A 14,251-nucleotide genomic window follows, 5' to 3' on the forward strand; every position below is an offset into this window, starting at 1 on the left:
GCAAGTCACTCAAACAGATGGTTATGACAATACAGAATTTTCAGAATCAATAGAGTATTGATCAGAATTCAGTGCAGCATATATGTTCTGAATTCAGATCCCAATAGGGTTAACTTTATTTACTTTTCATCTTTCTGCTATCTTTTGTCAATATAATAAAAAGTATTTGATTATTAAATTGTGGTCTTAAAAATCAATTTTATGTTTTAAAAAAAATCTTAGATATAATTTTAATTCTTACACACACCTTCCACCTACTCATGTATATAAGAGTTGTTATGGCTTTAAAAATTATTTATTCATTGTAGATTTGTCAAAGTATTGGTAAAGCAACATCTATGGCATTTAAAACTTTAATGGTAAGTTAAACTTTTATTCATTTTTTAAAATATTAATGCACTGATTCATTGGAATAGTTGTCTTCCTACTACCCTCTTTCCTCACTCATGTACATGCTCAGTGTATACACTTACAATCTTACCTGGAAATGTATACTCACAATCTTATCTGGCAATAAAATGAGTATTTTCCTTTTAAATTACTCTAATATTAAGTAAATACAGAATAAAACAAATTAAGAATGAAATTAGATTAAAATAACAAATGATTGATTCAAGATTTTTCAGTGGTCCACTGAAAAAGGTGTTAGCCTTTCAAGTATCAGAGAATTGTATCTAATTACTGGTGCTGTGTTTATGACCTGTGGTATGTTAACTTTTACAGTTAAGTTACTTTGTCTCCATTAGTTAGCAACAAAACACCAGTGACAGTACACTGTTTCATGACACTTAGGCTGATACTTCATGTTGAATTTATTGAAAAATGATTAGTCATTAGTTTTGATTTCAAATACACCCAAAAGGTATATGTTCCTGTGTTTTTTTTTTCTTTTTTATTTATGGATTTTCATTCAGGACTTGTTTTATTGAATGATTTTGTTGGAAGTAAAAAAAAAACAAAAAAACCCATGCAAAATCATTCAATCAGTAACAAATGCTCCTTTTGATTTTATTCAAATTATTTGATTGTATTCATAGTATTTATTTTGTGGAGGGATTAAAGGCTGTGTGGAGAAATGAAGAGAGGCAACAAGGGAAAAGGGACAATGGGACCAGAAGTGAGAAGTGATAACATGTCCAGAAGCAGAGTGGTTGAACAGCCTCTTTGTCTGCCAGGGCATCAAGTGTGACATGCATGTTGTGGGGATCGTTTTAGGAGGGTAGTCCTTTCTGACCAGAAGCTTGGGTAGAGTGTACATGTGGAGTACGACTTTTGAGTTTTACTTGTTCCTGTGACCCAAAATTTGGATATACTGTTGCCAATTACATCTCAAAGTAAGAGCAACCTTATTTGTGCCTTACAACTACAGGTTGACTCTTAAAACTGAATATTTAAATGCTAAACATTTAACTGGATGTTAGAAGATCTTTAGTCCATTGAATTATAATAGACTTGTATATCACTACCATTGGTCCCTTACTTGAAATATTAAACTACAGGTACCAAAACATTTAGATTGGATATGAGTGTAGAAGACAGACATGATTTTGGTAAAGGTAATCAAATTACCCATGAAGACAAAAAATCTGAGAAGTCTTGGTGTCTGATATATGTTTCATCTACAAATAGATCTAAAGGAAATGGCCGCTAAATATGAAAACGTAGAAACTTGTACACCACATGTGCTAATGATGGTGGCAAAATGCTTTAAGATATTTTATTTTTGGGGAAATAATCTGAGTAAGTAATAAGTAAGGAGTAAGAAGTATATGCAGGAACTTCATGTTTTCTAAAAGGAAGTAAGGGTAGAGAGAAGACATGAAACAAGGTAGTTTTATAAGATCTTGGTGTGTTAATTTACATGAAAACTTACCTTAAGTTTTTAACAAGAATCTATTTTAGTAAATATGTTTACATTATTAGTAGTTGTAAATATAATTTTCTATCTTTATTTTATTCATGAATGATTTTTATTGTTTTCATTAATATCAAAATAATAATTGTATAGAAAAGGCAATGAGGGAGTTCTTGATACTATAAAATTGTATAGTTTTTGTTGGTTTTGTAAGAATATGTAGTATTTTAAGAGTGTATGAAAAAATTTTGCTTCAGATGTATTTATTACAAGAAACAGCTAGGTTTCTTTCTCAAATGTTTTACATAGTTCAACATACACAAGTGAATGTGTGGAAAACAAAACAGAAATTACCAGTTTTGAAAGAAGTATCTATCAAAATTTCTATTTTGTTTTTCATACATTCACTTGTGTAGATTTGAACTGTATCAAATATTCGAGAAATAATACTCATCATCATCATCATCATCATCACCACCACCACCACCACCACTGTTATTATTATTATTATTATTATTATTATTATACAGCAGAAGAATATGGAAAATAGGAAGGCAGAAGAAAGAGTAAGTTATAAAATTAATTTACATATTAATTAGTAGATTTAAGTATTTATGTGTATGTGTAAGTCAATAAATGATGCAGAGTTCTGTCTCTTTGAAAGAGAACCAAAGTTAGGAATGTTATGTAATCAGTGAATATTGTGTTCTTGTATGACTACACTTATTCATAATATACAATTTTCTCATGAAAAATCATGTTTGCACACTTGACTTTACTGCAGGTGCACAACATACATTAGTAAGATTCAAATGTTTCTTTTGAATTTTCTTTTTCTTTTAATTAGAAGGCATGGACGTTTTTGCAGTATTTTATATAGCAATTATAATAAATTTGACTGAGCACTCCTTTTTTTTCCCCCCCATATATTATAATATGAAAGAAAAGTTAGTGCATATTATACACAAGGAATATATTTTTGCCTATAATTATGGATATCCTTTGTACACAAGTATGTGTTATATGTGAATAAATACAGTACCTTATGAATGGGTACCTGAAGCATGCTACTGCTGATACAACCCAACCCAAATTGACAACTGGAGCATTCTGTAAATTCATTTGAAAATAGGTGCTGAATTCCTTCAAATTACTCTGTACTATCTTCAAAATAACAGTGGGGAGGGCAAAATTGGACAGTGTTGGCTTATATATATAAAGAGGGATGGACATGGATGGAATGTTGATGATCTTGCCTGAGGTTATAAAGCTAAGAAACAACATCAACTAATCAGAATGGGTGAACAATATTGGTGCAACTAATCAGAATGCATCAACATTGGTGCAACTAATCAGCTATCATTGAGTATAACCGTCCCATGTTATTGTATATCAAGGACATCACTGACCTGTGTGTGATTTCAGGGAAGTAGACAGCTACTTTTAGCAGGTTGAGTGATATTTAAACTTAGTTTTAAATTCTAGGACATTGTGTATCTATGACTATTGATTATGTCCTTTCCCTTTTTATTAAAGTTAGTACTGTATAGTTTAAGGGAGATTACCATGAAGCCACTTGAATTTTCCTTTATTGGCTTTAGTATAAATGTTAATGGAATATATTTGGGGTGTGCTATGTGTACAATATAGTGTTTTCATCTACAACCAGCCAAGGGAATGAGCTGACAAAGAAACCTCTATGCAGTACTTGACTTGTTAGTTGCACATGTGACAAATGCCTGTTTAACTCAAATTAGCCCAGAAAGGTTCAGACTTTGTAAAGTGAATTTGCCTCTTAGTGAAACACCATTCTGTTACAGGTATTGTCAACAAAAGCTCTAGCATCTATTTTCAGACAGATGTATGACTGAGGCTTGTATATTTAGTTGTCTTTTTAGGAACACTGTTCCTACAGTGTATATAAATTCACAAGCTGTAATCTTATCCCTAACCACTTGACTATGTTGCCTGAACACAAAAATGTGTCTGAAGAAGATTGAATGTGTGTGTGTATGGTTTTAAATATATTCATGCCTCCCCACCACTATCTCTAACTGAGTCACTGTTTTATATTTGTCTAGGAGCTTCTGCTTGCTAACATCAGTAAGTTACAAGATAAATCACCAGAAGAAATCAAACCAGCCAAGCTAAGCTCTGATGAGAAATATTTGGTTTTTACAGAGAAGGCACCTTCAACAGCCTCATCAGTTCAACCAGTCACAGACATTGGGCCTGTAGATGATTCGGAAGCTTGAAGTTGATTTTTTTTACTTAGAAATGACAGGGAAAAAAGGGAATGCAAAAAAATTAATTACTTTTATTTTTAAATGTACTGAGTGATATTTTTTCCTTAACTTCCGTTGACAAAATCTAAGCTATTTTGTAAGTATTATAATTACCAAATTAATTGATATGAACAAGAAATAACAGCTTGTATCATATTCTTTCAAAATTCATTTCAGTAAGAAAATAGAATTATTCTAATTATGTAGTGTTGTTAATAACTTATTTCTACTGGGCACAAACCCCAACACCTTTCTTTTTTTCTAATAGGAGGAAATAGAGTCAACTCAATATATTACTGGCATTTGTTTTATTGATCCCTATCCTTGCTTGAAGGATAAAAGCAACATTGACTCCTATTGATTTAATCTGAACACTTGATGTTAATGATTATGATGAAGCAATAACTTACAAATCATAAAACACTTATTTCAACTGTTTACTACCTACTTTGGATTCACTTTCCTAATTTGGAGTGGAGGTGTAATACCTTACAGTTTTTTTTCAGACCATTTGCACTAGGGATTTAGTGTAGTCAACTTGAGTCATTGGAAGGGAAAAAATGATAAGGATAAAAGTGTCAGACACACAATTGTAGAAAGAGAGGATTGGAGCAGTGATAAAGATAGGGAATGACCTTGATAATGAGCCAGTGATTGTAAACTGTTGGTTATTTAAAACTTAACAATCAGATGGTACATCTACCTAATGCAGTGTTTCTCTTATGGATGTGAAGAGAACTAATGATTGAAAAGGGAGTGTTTCTAAATATGTTTCTAATATTTAAATGTCAAAAACATTGATGAAACAAGAATTACATGGGTGTTTTATCTATTTTATCTTCTCATTAATAAAGAGGAGGTTGCCAAAAAAATTTCACCAATATCTTTTTATAAGGATAGGGTCTGTCATTTTTCAATTTGAGAACCACTGATCTAATGTATATAATTCTCTCACATTATCTCCTGAGATGAATATTAAATAGTGAATTATTCTTGCTCACTACCTATTTAAGTAGAAAGTCTTGTTAATATTAAAAGAATGTCTCTTTTATGCTCTCTACTTGACAGAAAATGCTTTTGTAGCTTTTGAGCTGCTGTGGTTGGTACTGCTCAAACATGCAGATCTACAGAACAGATCAAATGTTTGGAAACACTGCAGGTTTTTGCCTTGAATGTGAACTTCAGCCCATTTATATCACAATATAGATATATATATACACTCTACCATTCAGTATTTGTGTGTGTGGGTAGGTGTAGAGTGGCTAGCAGGTAGAGCATGATCTATCTGTATTGTTATAATGGCTAAGGGTTATTAATGTAGTGGATATGTCAACTGGGTATGTTATTCTACCTTGGGCTATTAGAAAGAATATTAAAAATGTTAGTCAAATGCAAATGAATTGCTCAAGCTTTGTTATGCTATTTTCTTAAATGATTTGATGTATAACTAAGGAGAGAGACTATTGCATGATAGAGCTGGACTAGTTTTTAGTCCAAACCCTTACAGTTATAAATTTAAAACTTACTTAGCTTTTCTTCTTGATCAATAGAATAAGTACCAGTTATTTATGGTGTATTGGTTTCCACAGATTTGCTTCTTTCCCAGTCTTCCTTAACATTTTTTTAGGTTATATGTCTCATAAAGAAACGAAATATTACCTAGTCTTAGAAACTATCAACTTGTAATTATAATGAAAGAGGGAGAGAGAGAATGTATTGATTAAAATTCATTGAATCCATATGCATTTTAGTTGGAACATGTTGTGAATGTATTTGCATGTTAGGTTTTGAGATGGTTGTGCTTAATGAATTAACACAGTTTGAAATAATACTATTGAAATAATAATGGTTCATGGCATTGGCACAAGTTGGTGACAAAAAAATTAATACTCATGCCAAATAAATTTGTACACTATATCAAGATAAAAAGATTTACAAACCTGGAATGCTCTCAATACAAACTGTCTCTTTGGCTGGAGACTAAATTACTTTATAATTTATCTGTGCAGAAATTATTGTAAAAAAAAAAGAAAGAAAAGAAGAAAAAAGAAACTGACCACATTTTTTTCCTGTTATTTTGATTGTACACATTTCAGAATATTTTGTTAAATATCACTAAACAAGTAAATACTCTACAAACTTAGGTTAACGTTCTCTGTATGTTGATAAAAAAAAAGACCACTTTGTTTTGCTATATTTTACTTTTGATTTCTCATTTTCTAATTAGTTTTTGGTGTAATTTGATAGAAACCATTATTAATAGTAGAAAGCAAACTACTTTTACTCTACAAACCCCAACTCTCAGTAAGGGAGGCATGGAATGGAATAAAATATATTTTGCTAAGAATAAAGCAGAAGAAAGTCCAAAGATCCAGTATTTGGTGATGTGAACAGTGAAAATAAATTTATTATCGGGAGACTATTTATATATTTTCTCATATCCATTTTATTGTTTCAAATTTACACCACAATCTTGTCTGGACATCCAATTGTAGAACAGTGTTATGTTGAACATTGTTATACTGTCTTTTATGTTGGTCACAGATATCTGTTTGACACTGCGTGTGCAGTGAAGGTGGAACAGTATTTATTTACTTTTAATGTGTGCATTAAGAAATATTGAGATAAAATTATTGATTTCACGGCATTTTTAAACTGGAGTCATATATACATAAAAAAGATTTTCCATTGATAGTTTGGTTATGTTCTTGAGGAAAATTCCTAATATTAAACAAAAATTAAGTGAATTAAGTAATTATGAAAAATTAAAAATATAATATTGCAAAACAAAATAAAGTGAAATAAAAAAAAAGAACTATGTCAAATGGATAAAGAAATTAACAATTTAATTCTAAAGTTCAATAACTGTATGCATACATGAAAGAGAAAGATGGACGAGCTTTAAAATTTTATTATAAAACACTACTTTTATTTTAAATAAAAAATAAAATTCAAATGAAGAACTAACCAGACTACTGTAAGAAGTTTGGGAAGTTTTGAAAATATTAGCTAAAAAAATTACTTATAAATACGTATCTTGTATTGAGAAATTCTTGTAAAAATATTTCTGATAATGTACAGAACTTCATATGATATTTATGTATTGAGTAAAAGATATTTATGTATATGTTAACCACTTTTGTCCTGAGTACTCAATGAAATATCTATCATAACTGTGAATGGTGAAAATAGGTGGCAGAAATAATGTATATAACTATATAACATTTAGATGATTAGAATGCATGTGTATTATGTCCAATTGTATGCATAAAAACGAGCAGTTTATTTTTAAATGAATGAATCATAATGACATTTAGGAATAATACATGTCCTGGATGGAGTTTGGGGAAAAAAAAAAATTTCAATCTTGGATAACAGTAGGATTTTATTTTTGTTGATTCATCTCTGACACTGAAATATGCCAAAAATTAATCTTGCTTTATTGGCATCTAACATAGTGTTTCTAAGAACAAAAAGTTAGTTTTGAGAAATTGTAACTGACAGAAATTTGGATGCTCTCAGGTTTTGTAGCATAGGGATATTATTCATTGAGATATACTCGGCATATGTTTTAATTAGCTTTACCTCCATTAACAGCTTATACAACAGAAAAATTGAGAAGTATGTGAGTTGATATTAGTGGTTACTTATTTTTGTAACAAGCACAGTTTATTGAAGAAAAAAAAAGGAGCAAAAACATAAAAAAAATATATTATATATAAATAAAATTCTGTAAAATTTTTCAACTGGTTTCTGTGATTGCAAGGCAAAATTTAATGTGATGTTAAATATGATTTGTCAGTGCTGGACAAAGTATTACACTGTGATGTAGGCCTCCATTGGTCATTGTAAACATTTCTTAAGTATTAGTATGTACTATGGAAAATATAAAAGTCGTGTTTACTTAACTGATTCGTGATCCTAATGATTGCCTAAATTTTGCTTTTTGTTTCCCTTCCCCTTTATTTTTTGGTCCTACATGGTTAAAAAGTTCATATGGACACCCCACAATCACTATATAAATACATTGTATATTAAACTTAGTTGTGAACCTGTTTCATTTGTTTTCTCTTTTCTTAAATTACACACACATAGACACTATATATGTGTGTGTATGTATGTATATTTATATATATATATATACATACACACGTGTGTGAACAGTATGCATTATTTAATTGTGACAACGAATTGTGATTCTTCTCCCTTTTCTAATTTTAAAACAATTTAGGAAGTTTTAATACTTCACTCAAAATGGGCTGAAGTGCAGCAATTGTTAATAAATATATTAAAGTTTACTTGTTGTATTTTTATTTTATTCATTTCAAAAATAAGATAACATTTTATGTCTGCTTTCCATGCTGGCATAGTTTGAATAGATTGTCATGGAACTAATCTGTTGAAGTCACTGCCTTCCTAGATAGATCACTAGACCATATTTCTCTTGTCATTTCTATTTTTGAAATGGTTTCTGCAGTTGGATGCCCTTCCTAAAGCCAGCTACTTTACTGGGTATATTGAATGAATTTTATAATTTTATAATTTTTATATCTTCTGCAAGACTAAAGAGTTCTCTCTATTCTTTAAAAGTGAACAGGAGAGGGAATGACTGATAGTAATATGTTCATTGTTGGTAAAGTACTAGAGATGAGAATGGCAAGACGGCAATAAAAATGGATACTGGTAAATGTCAAGGAAAAGTCACACAGAGGAGAGAAAGTAATGGCTTGCAGTAAAGAAGGATGTTAGTAGACATGGACCATTTTGATGCCATCTTTCTTTCACTGCATTATGATGGTAGAGAGTCAGAGTGATGATAGGGGAAGACATTATGTATTCCTCCAGAATTATTTTTTGTTTTCCACTCCATCTGTTCTGCCTTAACATGTGCATTTGTTAATTCTTACAAACTATACAATGATTTTGTAATCAAACTGTAGCATAAGACACTTTCAAAATTTCATGTTACTCATAGATTTCAGAATATGTTTATGGTTTGATGCTGTTGTAAGACCAAATTGTATAAAATATAGCACAATTTTACTTCTTTTCATAGCTTGACTCCACCATTTTACTAGGATGGAGTAATTTAACCCTTTAAATATATTTCTGTTGAAATATACTTTTATTTTCTTAATTAATTTTGAAAATAACTGAACAATTAGTAAACTTTATTAAGTTGGTGTTAGGAACATTAATGTGAAATTTTAATGGAAGGTTTTTAGTCCACCTTAAAATATCATAGAACATAGTGCAGTTTCATGTGGGTTGCTATCAGAGTCACAACATATTTAACTTTCTGGTGTCATTAAAATACCAAGAGATGAAATGTCCACATGGATAGAGTAATGTTATAGATTGAGTTTATATACTGTGGACGAGAACTTCTGAGAAAAGCCATTGTGATAAAACAGTATCGTATCCAAATGAAAATTTGTTTCATCTGTAGTTTACAGAAGTATTAGGCTAAAGTGACTGGAACTTTGTTATAATTTCATAATAACCATAGAAACTCATGTAATTTGCACACCTGTGTAATTTATGCAGGTGATTTTCAGGATAAAATTTGTTAAAAGAAGCTTCTACTCACGTAAAATTCACACCCAAAAGTTTTCAGAATTGCTGCTTTGGCCAAGGGGAAAAAGGCTTCCAATTTAGTTGTATTTAGCATAATTTCACTTACTTATGATTAGATATTATTAAATTTTCATTAAATAAAAATAATTTTTGTTCAACAGGTATCACATTAAAAGCTATTAAATTACAAAGTATTTGAGTTGTTTATAATAAACTTTATTTTACATTTTTTGCCCACAAGAGATTATGTCCAATCTTTAGCATACTGCCCTATGTCTTCTCAAATCATGATCACAGGAAAAGTTAAGAATTATCAACAAAAACAAAGCTGATAAATACGCACAGGTATTGCAAATTAAGTTGAATTACCAATAGACATCAGCTTGGATGACACTTTACTCAACTGACAGAGGAAGGTGACCAATCAAACTGATTATGTAAACAGAATTCTGATTGGTTGAAAGTGTCTCGTCTCAAGCTCTGATTTTCCGCCTATTCTTGTTGGAACCTTTGATATGGAGTATTGAAATTTCAATCCCTTTCACACAGATAAAATGTCAAGCAAACTTTAAAATTTGTCATTACCGTTATTGTCAGTATGGGCAGAACTTATGAATTGTTTACTGTGAAGGAGAAATTAAATTATTGTTGAATAAGCATTTGAATGTGGCAACAGAACTGCCGGAAAGCTGGCATAAACTATCACAAACTTAAAACTGTGCCTAGTAATAAATGTGCCAATAGGGGTAAATTTACAAACTTCCCCGAGTTAGAGACTGAACTTTTATCACTGAATAAGTGACAAATGTGATGAGGGTTTTGGTGTAAGCACTACTGAGATAAGATTACATGCTAGTCAGTTAAGACTAAATATAGTGCTGATAGTGTTGACTTTAAAGCCTTGTTAAACTGGTGCTATCGTTTTATGAACCGTTATGACTTAAGTGTACAACATAGAACAACAATTGCGCAAAGACTTCCTGAAGATTACAAAGAAAAATTGACAAACTTTCAGAGTTATATTATCAAAGAAGAAAATAGAATATTGAACTGTCACACATCAAGAATGCAGACCAAACCCTGTTAACATTTGATTTATCGTATGGCACATGTTAATAAAAAATCAGTTAAAATAAGAACAACTGGAAATGAAAAGAATAGATTTACTGTGATGCTAGCATGTTTGGGAGACGGAACAAAATTGCCACCATATGTTATCTTCAAAAGACGGACATTGCTAAAGTTAAACTTTCCAAAAGACAATCATTAGAGTCCACGAAAAAGGGTGGATGGTCAAATCCAGCATGAAAGAATGGCTAAGACTTGTCTCAAAACCTGTGAACATAGTTTATTAGTTTTGGATAGTTTTAGATACCATAAGTCGGACTATGTAAAAGATGTATTAAGAAGTGACTGTGAAATTGCTATCATTCCCGGCGAATGACATTGATTTTGCAGCCGTTAGATGTCGGTGTAAATATACCCATGAAATGTGCTTTGTGTCAAAAGTGGAATTAGTGGTAATAAACATTCTTTTACTAAAGGTGGCTGTATGAAAAAGCCCAGCTTAGATGAGATATGCCAATGGATTCTTGAGGCATGGAATGAACTTGACCCCGAGATAATTGTAAAATCATTTCTTAAGTGCAGCATTTCTAACCATCTTGATGGTCTGCAGGATGATGTTTCGTGGCAATCTGAACTTGCCACATGTGATGATCATGCTGATGAACAAGATGATGCAATGGATGTATATTATCATGACAAGAACAAATACTTTGGATTTGATAAACAGGACTGACTTTAACAAGTTAACAGTAAATAGCAGTGCTCTCAATCACCAAAAGATTGAAGCACAAACTGTTTAATAAGAATATTAGAATATTATCCATTTCAATATGATAATATTTGTAATGCATTACTTGTACATTTTCATATAGTACAGTACATAAAAGTTTTAAAATTGTTTGTTGTTTTAGTTATGTTCAGAAAAATCTTATTCTAGACATGATTGCAACTGAACAGCTGCACATTGCTCCTAATAGTTGGTAGTTCACACCAATGTCAAGAATGGTAGTAGTCAGGATGTAAATTGTAAACATTTACATCCTTTTCCTTACCATCATCAATTTTGCCGATCTAAACAAGAAAAACAGATAAACATAAAACCATATAATCAAGATTATCCATATCATTACATTTTTTTTTCAGTTAAGAATATCCATATCACCATGTCAATGATGCTCCATTGCAATAGGTAGACACTCCAAGCGATATAAAATATGGCCCAGATCGTGATTACCAGCATGAATGTAAGACTTCAAAAAGTAGTTAACCATTTAATGGTTTTGGTAATTTTATACAGAAAAAGTAAGCATAAATAAAAGTAAACTTCATATTTAAGCACTTATTTTTTCTGTAAAAACCTATTCTGACATTAAATGAGTCAACTTCTGGTATGAATGTTTACGTTTTGTACATCTTTTATCGATAAAAAAATTCTGGAAATGATCTACTCAAGTAATTTATGCACCCCTAAAGTTTATTTTTATTTTTGTGAAAAAAAATGCACAAATTACATGGGCTTTTATGGTAATTTTGTTAATTACAAAAGTTGTTTAATTCATTATATCGTTCTTATGTAATTTATACGGCCCAATCAAAATCTAACCAGCTTCATAAGCCTTTTGATTTATGAATACATCAATTCATTTAATAAATATCCATCATCATCAGAAAAGTAAGAATACAACAGCAACACATAGGGTAGAATTCTTTATTCTAGATGAAAGTTAAAAAGTTAACTGAAGGTTTAGCATTCATACAAAATATGCAGCTAACTGTGCCATTTTGTCTTTGGGTTTATGTTTGCCTTTACCACGCCCTCGGCCACGACCTTTTCCACGGCCAGCTCCTCCACCACGTGTTGCCGTACGTCGCACTCTGGGTGCCATAGCATGGTGCATTTCAACCAGGGGTTTGAAAGTGCTGTCACAAAATACACAACCTGTGTAATCAGTAGCATTGTCTGGTAGTGGAGATTTGTTCTAGAAAGAAAATACAAAAATTTCAAAATATATATACAATACAATATAGGACATACCACATAATGAATACCTTATAAACACTGATATCTTACAAAAGCAAATTTATAAGAGAGAAGGAACAGCATACTAATGACTTTTCAGTAAGTTAAGTAAAAAGTGAAATGGCTCCAACCAGTCAGCATATTTCTTTTTGGCTTAGGATTCTTGCCACAACAACATCCAAGAAATAACTTGATTCATTTTGGCTATGAAAAACAATTTCTGTCTGTGTCTCTTTACTCTATCAACATTGTCTACACAACAGATGTCAGATAATTTAATCTGGCTTGTCTCGGTCCAACACATCTACAAGCTTCCTCAAAGAGTTTCAATATGCAGATGACAACAGTGTCACAGCTTTCTCACAAAAACATCTGTAACAGATACTGATTGCTTTCAACTATGTTTACATGAAACTTAGACTTACATCATCTCCAAGAAGACTCAGAACATATGCAACCATCACTAACTGAGACGAACTGGATGCAATTCAAAAAATTCAACTTAGCAACATAGATGGAATGGCTTTTAAATGTCTCTGAACAAAAGACTTTAATAACATGGCATGTGAACATACACCAAAATGTTAGTGTACAGAGCAGTGGTGATCCCAATATTTTGTTCATCATTGTTTAACGTCCACTTTACATGCAGGCATGGGTTAGATGGTTTGACTGAAGGTTGGCAAGCCAGAAGGCTGCACCAGGCTCCAATCCGGCCTGTCAAAGTTCCTACAGCTGGATGCCCTTCCTAATGTCAACCACTCTGAAAGTGTAATGGGTGCTCTTTATGTGCCATCGGCACAAGGGCCAGTCAGGCGGTACTGGCATCAACCATGCTTGAATGGTGCTTTTTTTACTTGCTACTGGCACAGGACCAGTCAGGTGGCACTGGCATCAGCCATGCTCGAATGGTGCTTTTTACGTACCACCAGCACAGGTGCCAATCAGGTGGTACTGTCATTGGCCACAACGACTTCACTTGCCTCAACAGGCCTTCGCAAGCGCAGTTTATCGTCCAATGATTGAAGGGTACTCTTAAATGGGCTGGTTATGCTGCACTGGCATAGGCCACAGTTATGGTCTCACTTGGTTTGCTGGGTCTTCTCAAGCAATAGCATATCTCCAAAGGTCTCAGTACCTTGTCTTTGAATTGGTAAGGCCCAACTTTCAAAGGTTGTGCTTCATCACCTCATCCCAGATCTTCCTGGGTCTACCTTTTCCACAGTTTCACTCTACTGCTAGGACGTGACACTTTTTCACACAGCTGTCTTCATCCATATGCAACACATAACCATACTAGCACAGTTGTCTCTCTTGCACACCACATTTAATGCTTCTTATGTCCAACTTTTCTACCAGGGTGCTTACACTGTCGTGTATGCACACTGACATTACACAACCAGCAGAGCATACTAGCTTCATTTGTTGCAAGCTTATGTCCTCAGC

The 14,251-nt window shown here is 32.1% G+C and overlaps 2 protein-coding genes across 2 annotated transcripts in view; one reads left to right on the plus strand and one right to left on the minus strand.

Moving 5' to 3' along the window:
• LOC115223219 (DCC-interacting protein 13-alpha) overlaps positions 1–8,438 on the plus strand; it is a 66,357-nt gene extending 57,919 nt beyond the window's left edge. The window contains exons 20-22 of the mRNA XM_029793703.2: positions 309–359; positions 2,386–2,421; positions 3,937–8,438. Coding sequence (XP_029649563.1) covers positions 309–359; positions 2,386–2,421; positions 3,937–4,110 — 261 coding nt within the window. The 3' untranslated portion in view covers positions 4,111–8,438. The remainder of the gene's footprint in view (positions 1–308; positions 360–2,385; positions 2,422–3,936) is intronic.
• Positions 8,439–12,477: 4,039 nt separating this feature from the next.
• LOC115232347 (DNA topoisomerase 3-beta-1) overlaps positions 12,478–14,251 on the minus strand; it is a 39,849-nt gene continuing 38,075 nt past the window's right edge. Inside the window, exon 17 of the mRNA XM_029802184.2 lies at positions 12,478–12,764. Within this exon, the coding sequence (XP_029658044.1) occupies positions 12,537–12,764 (228 nt within the window). The 3' untranslated portion in view covers positions 12,478–12,536. The remainder of the gene's footprint in view (positions 12,765–14,251) is intronic.

Source organism: Octopus sinensis, linkage group LG2, assembly GCF_006345805.1.
Source record: "Octopus sinensis linkage group LG2, ASM634580v1, whole genome shotgun sequence".
Taxonomy (NCBI): Eukaryota; Metazoa; Mollusca; class Cephalopoda; order Octopoda; family Octopodidae; genus Octopus; species Octopus sinensis.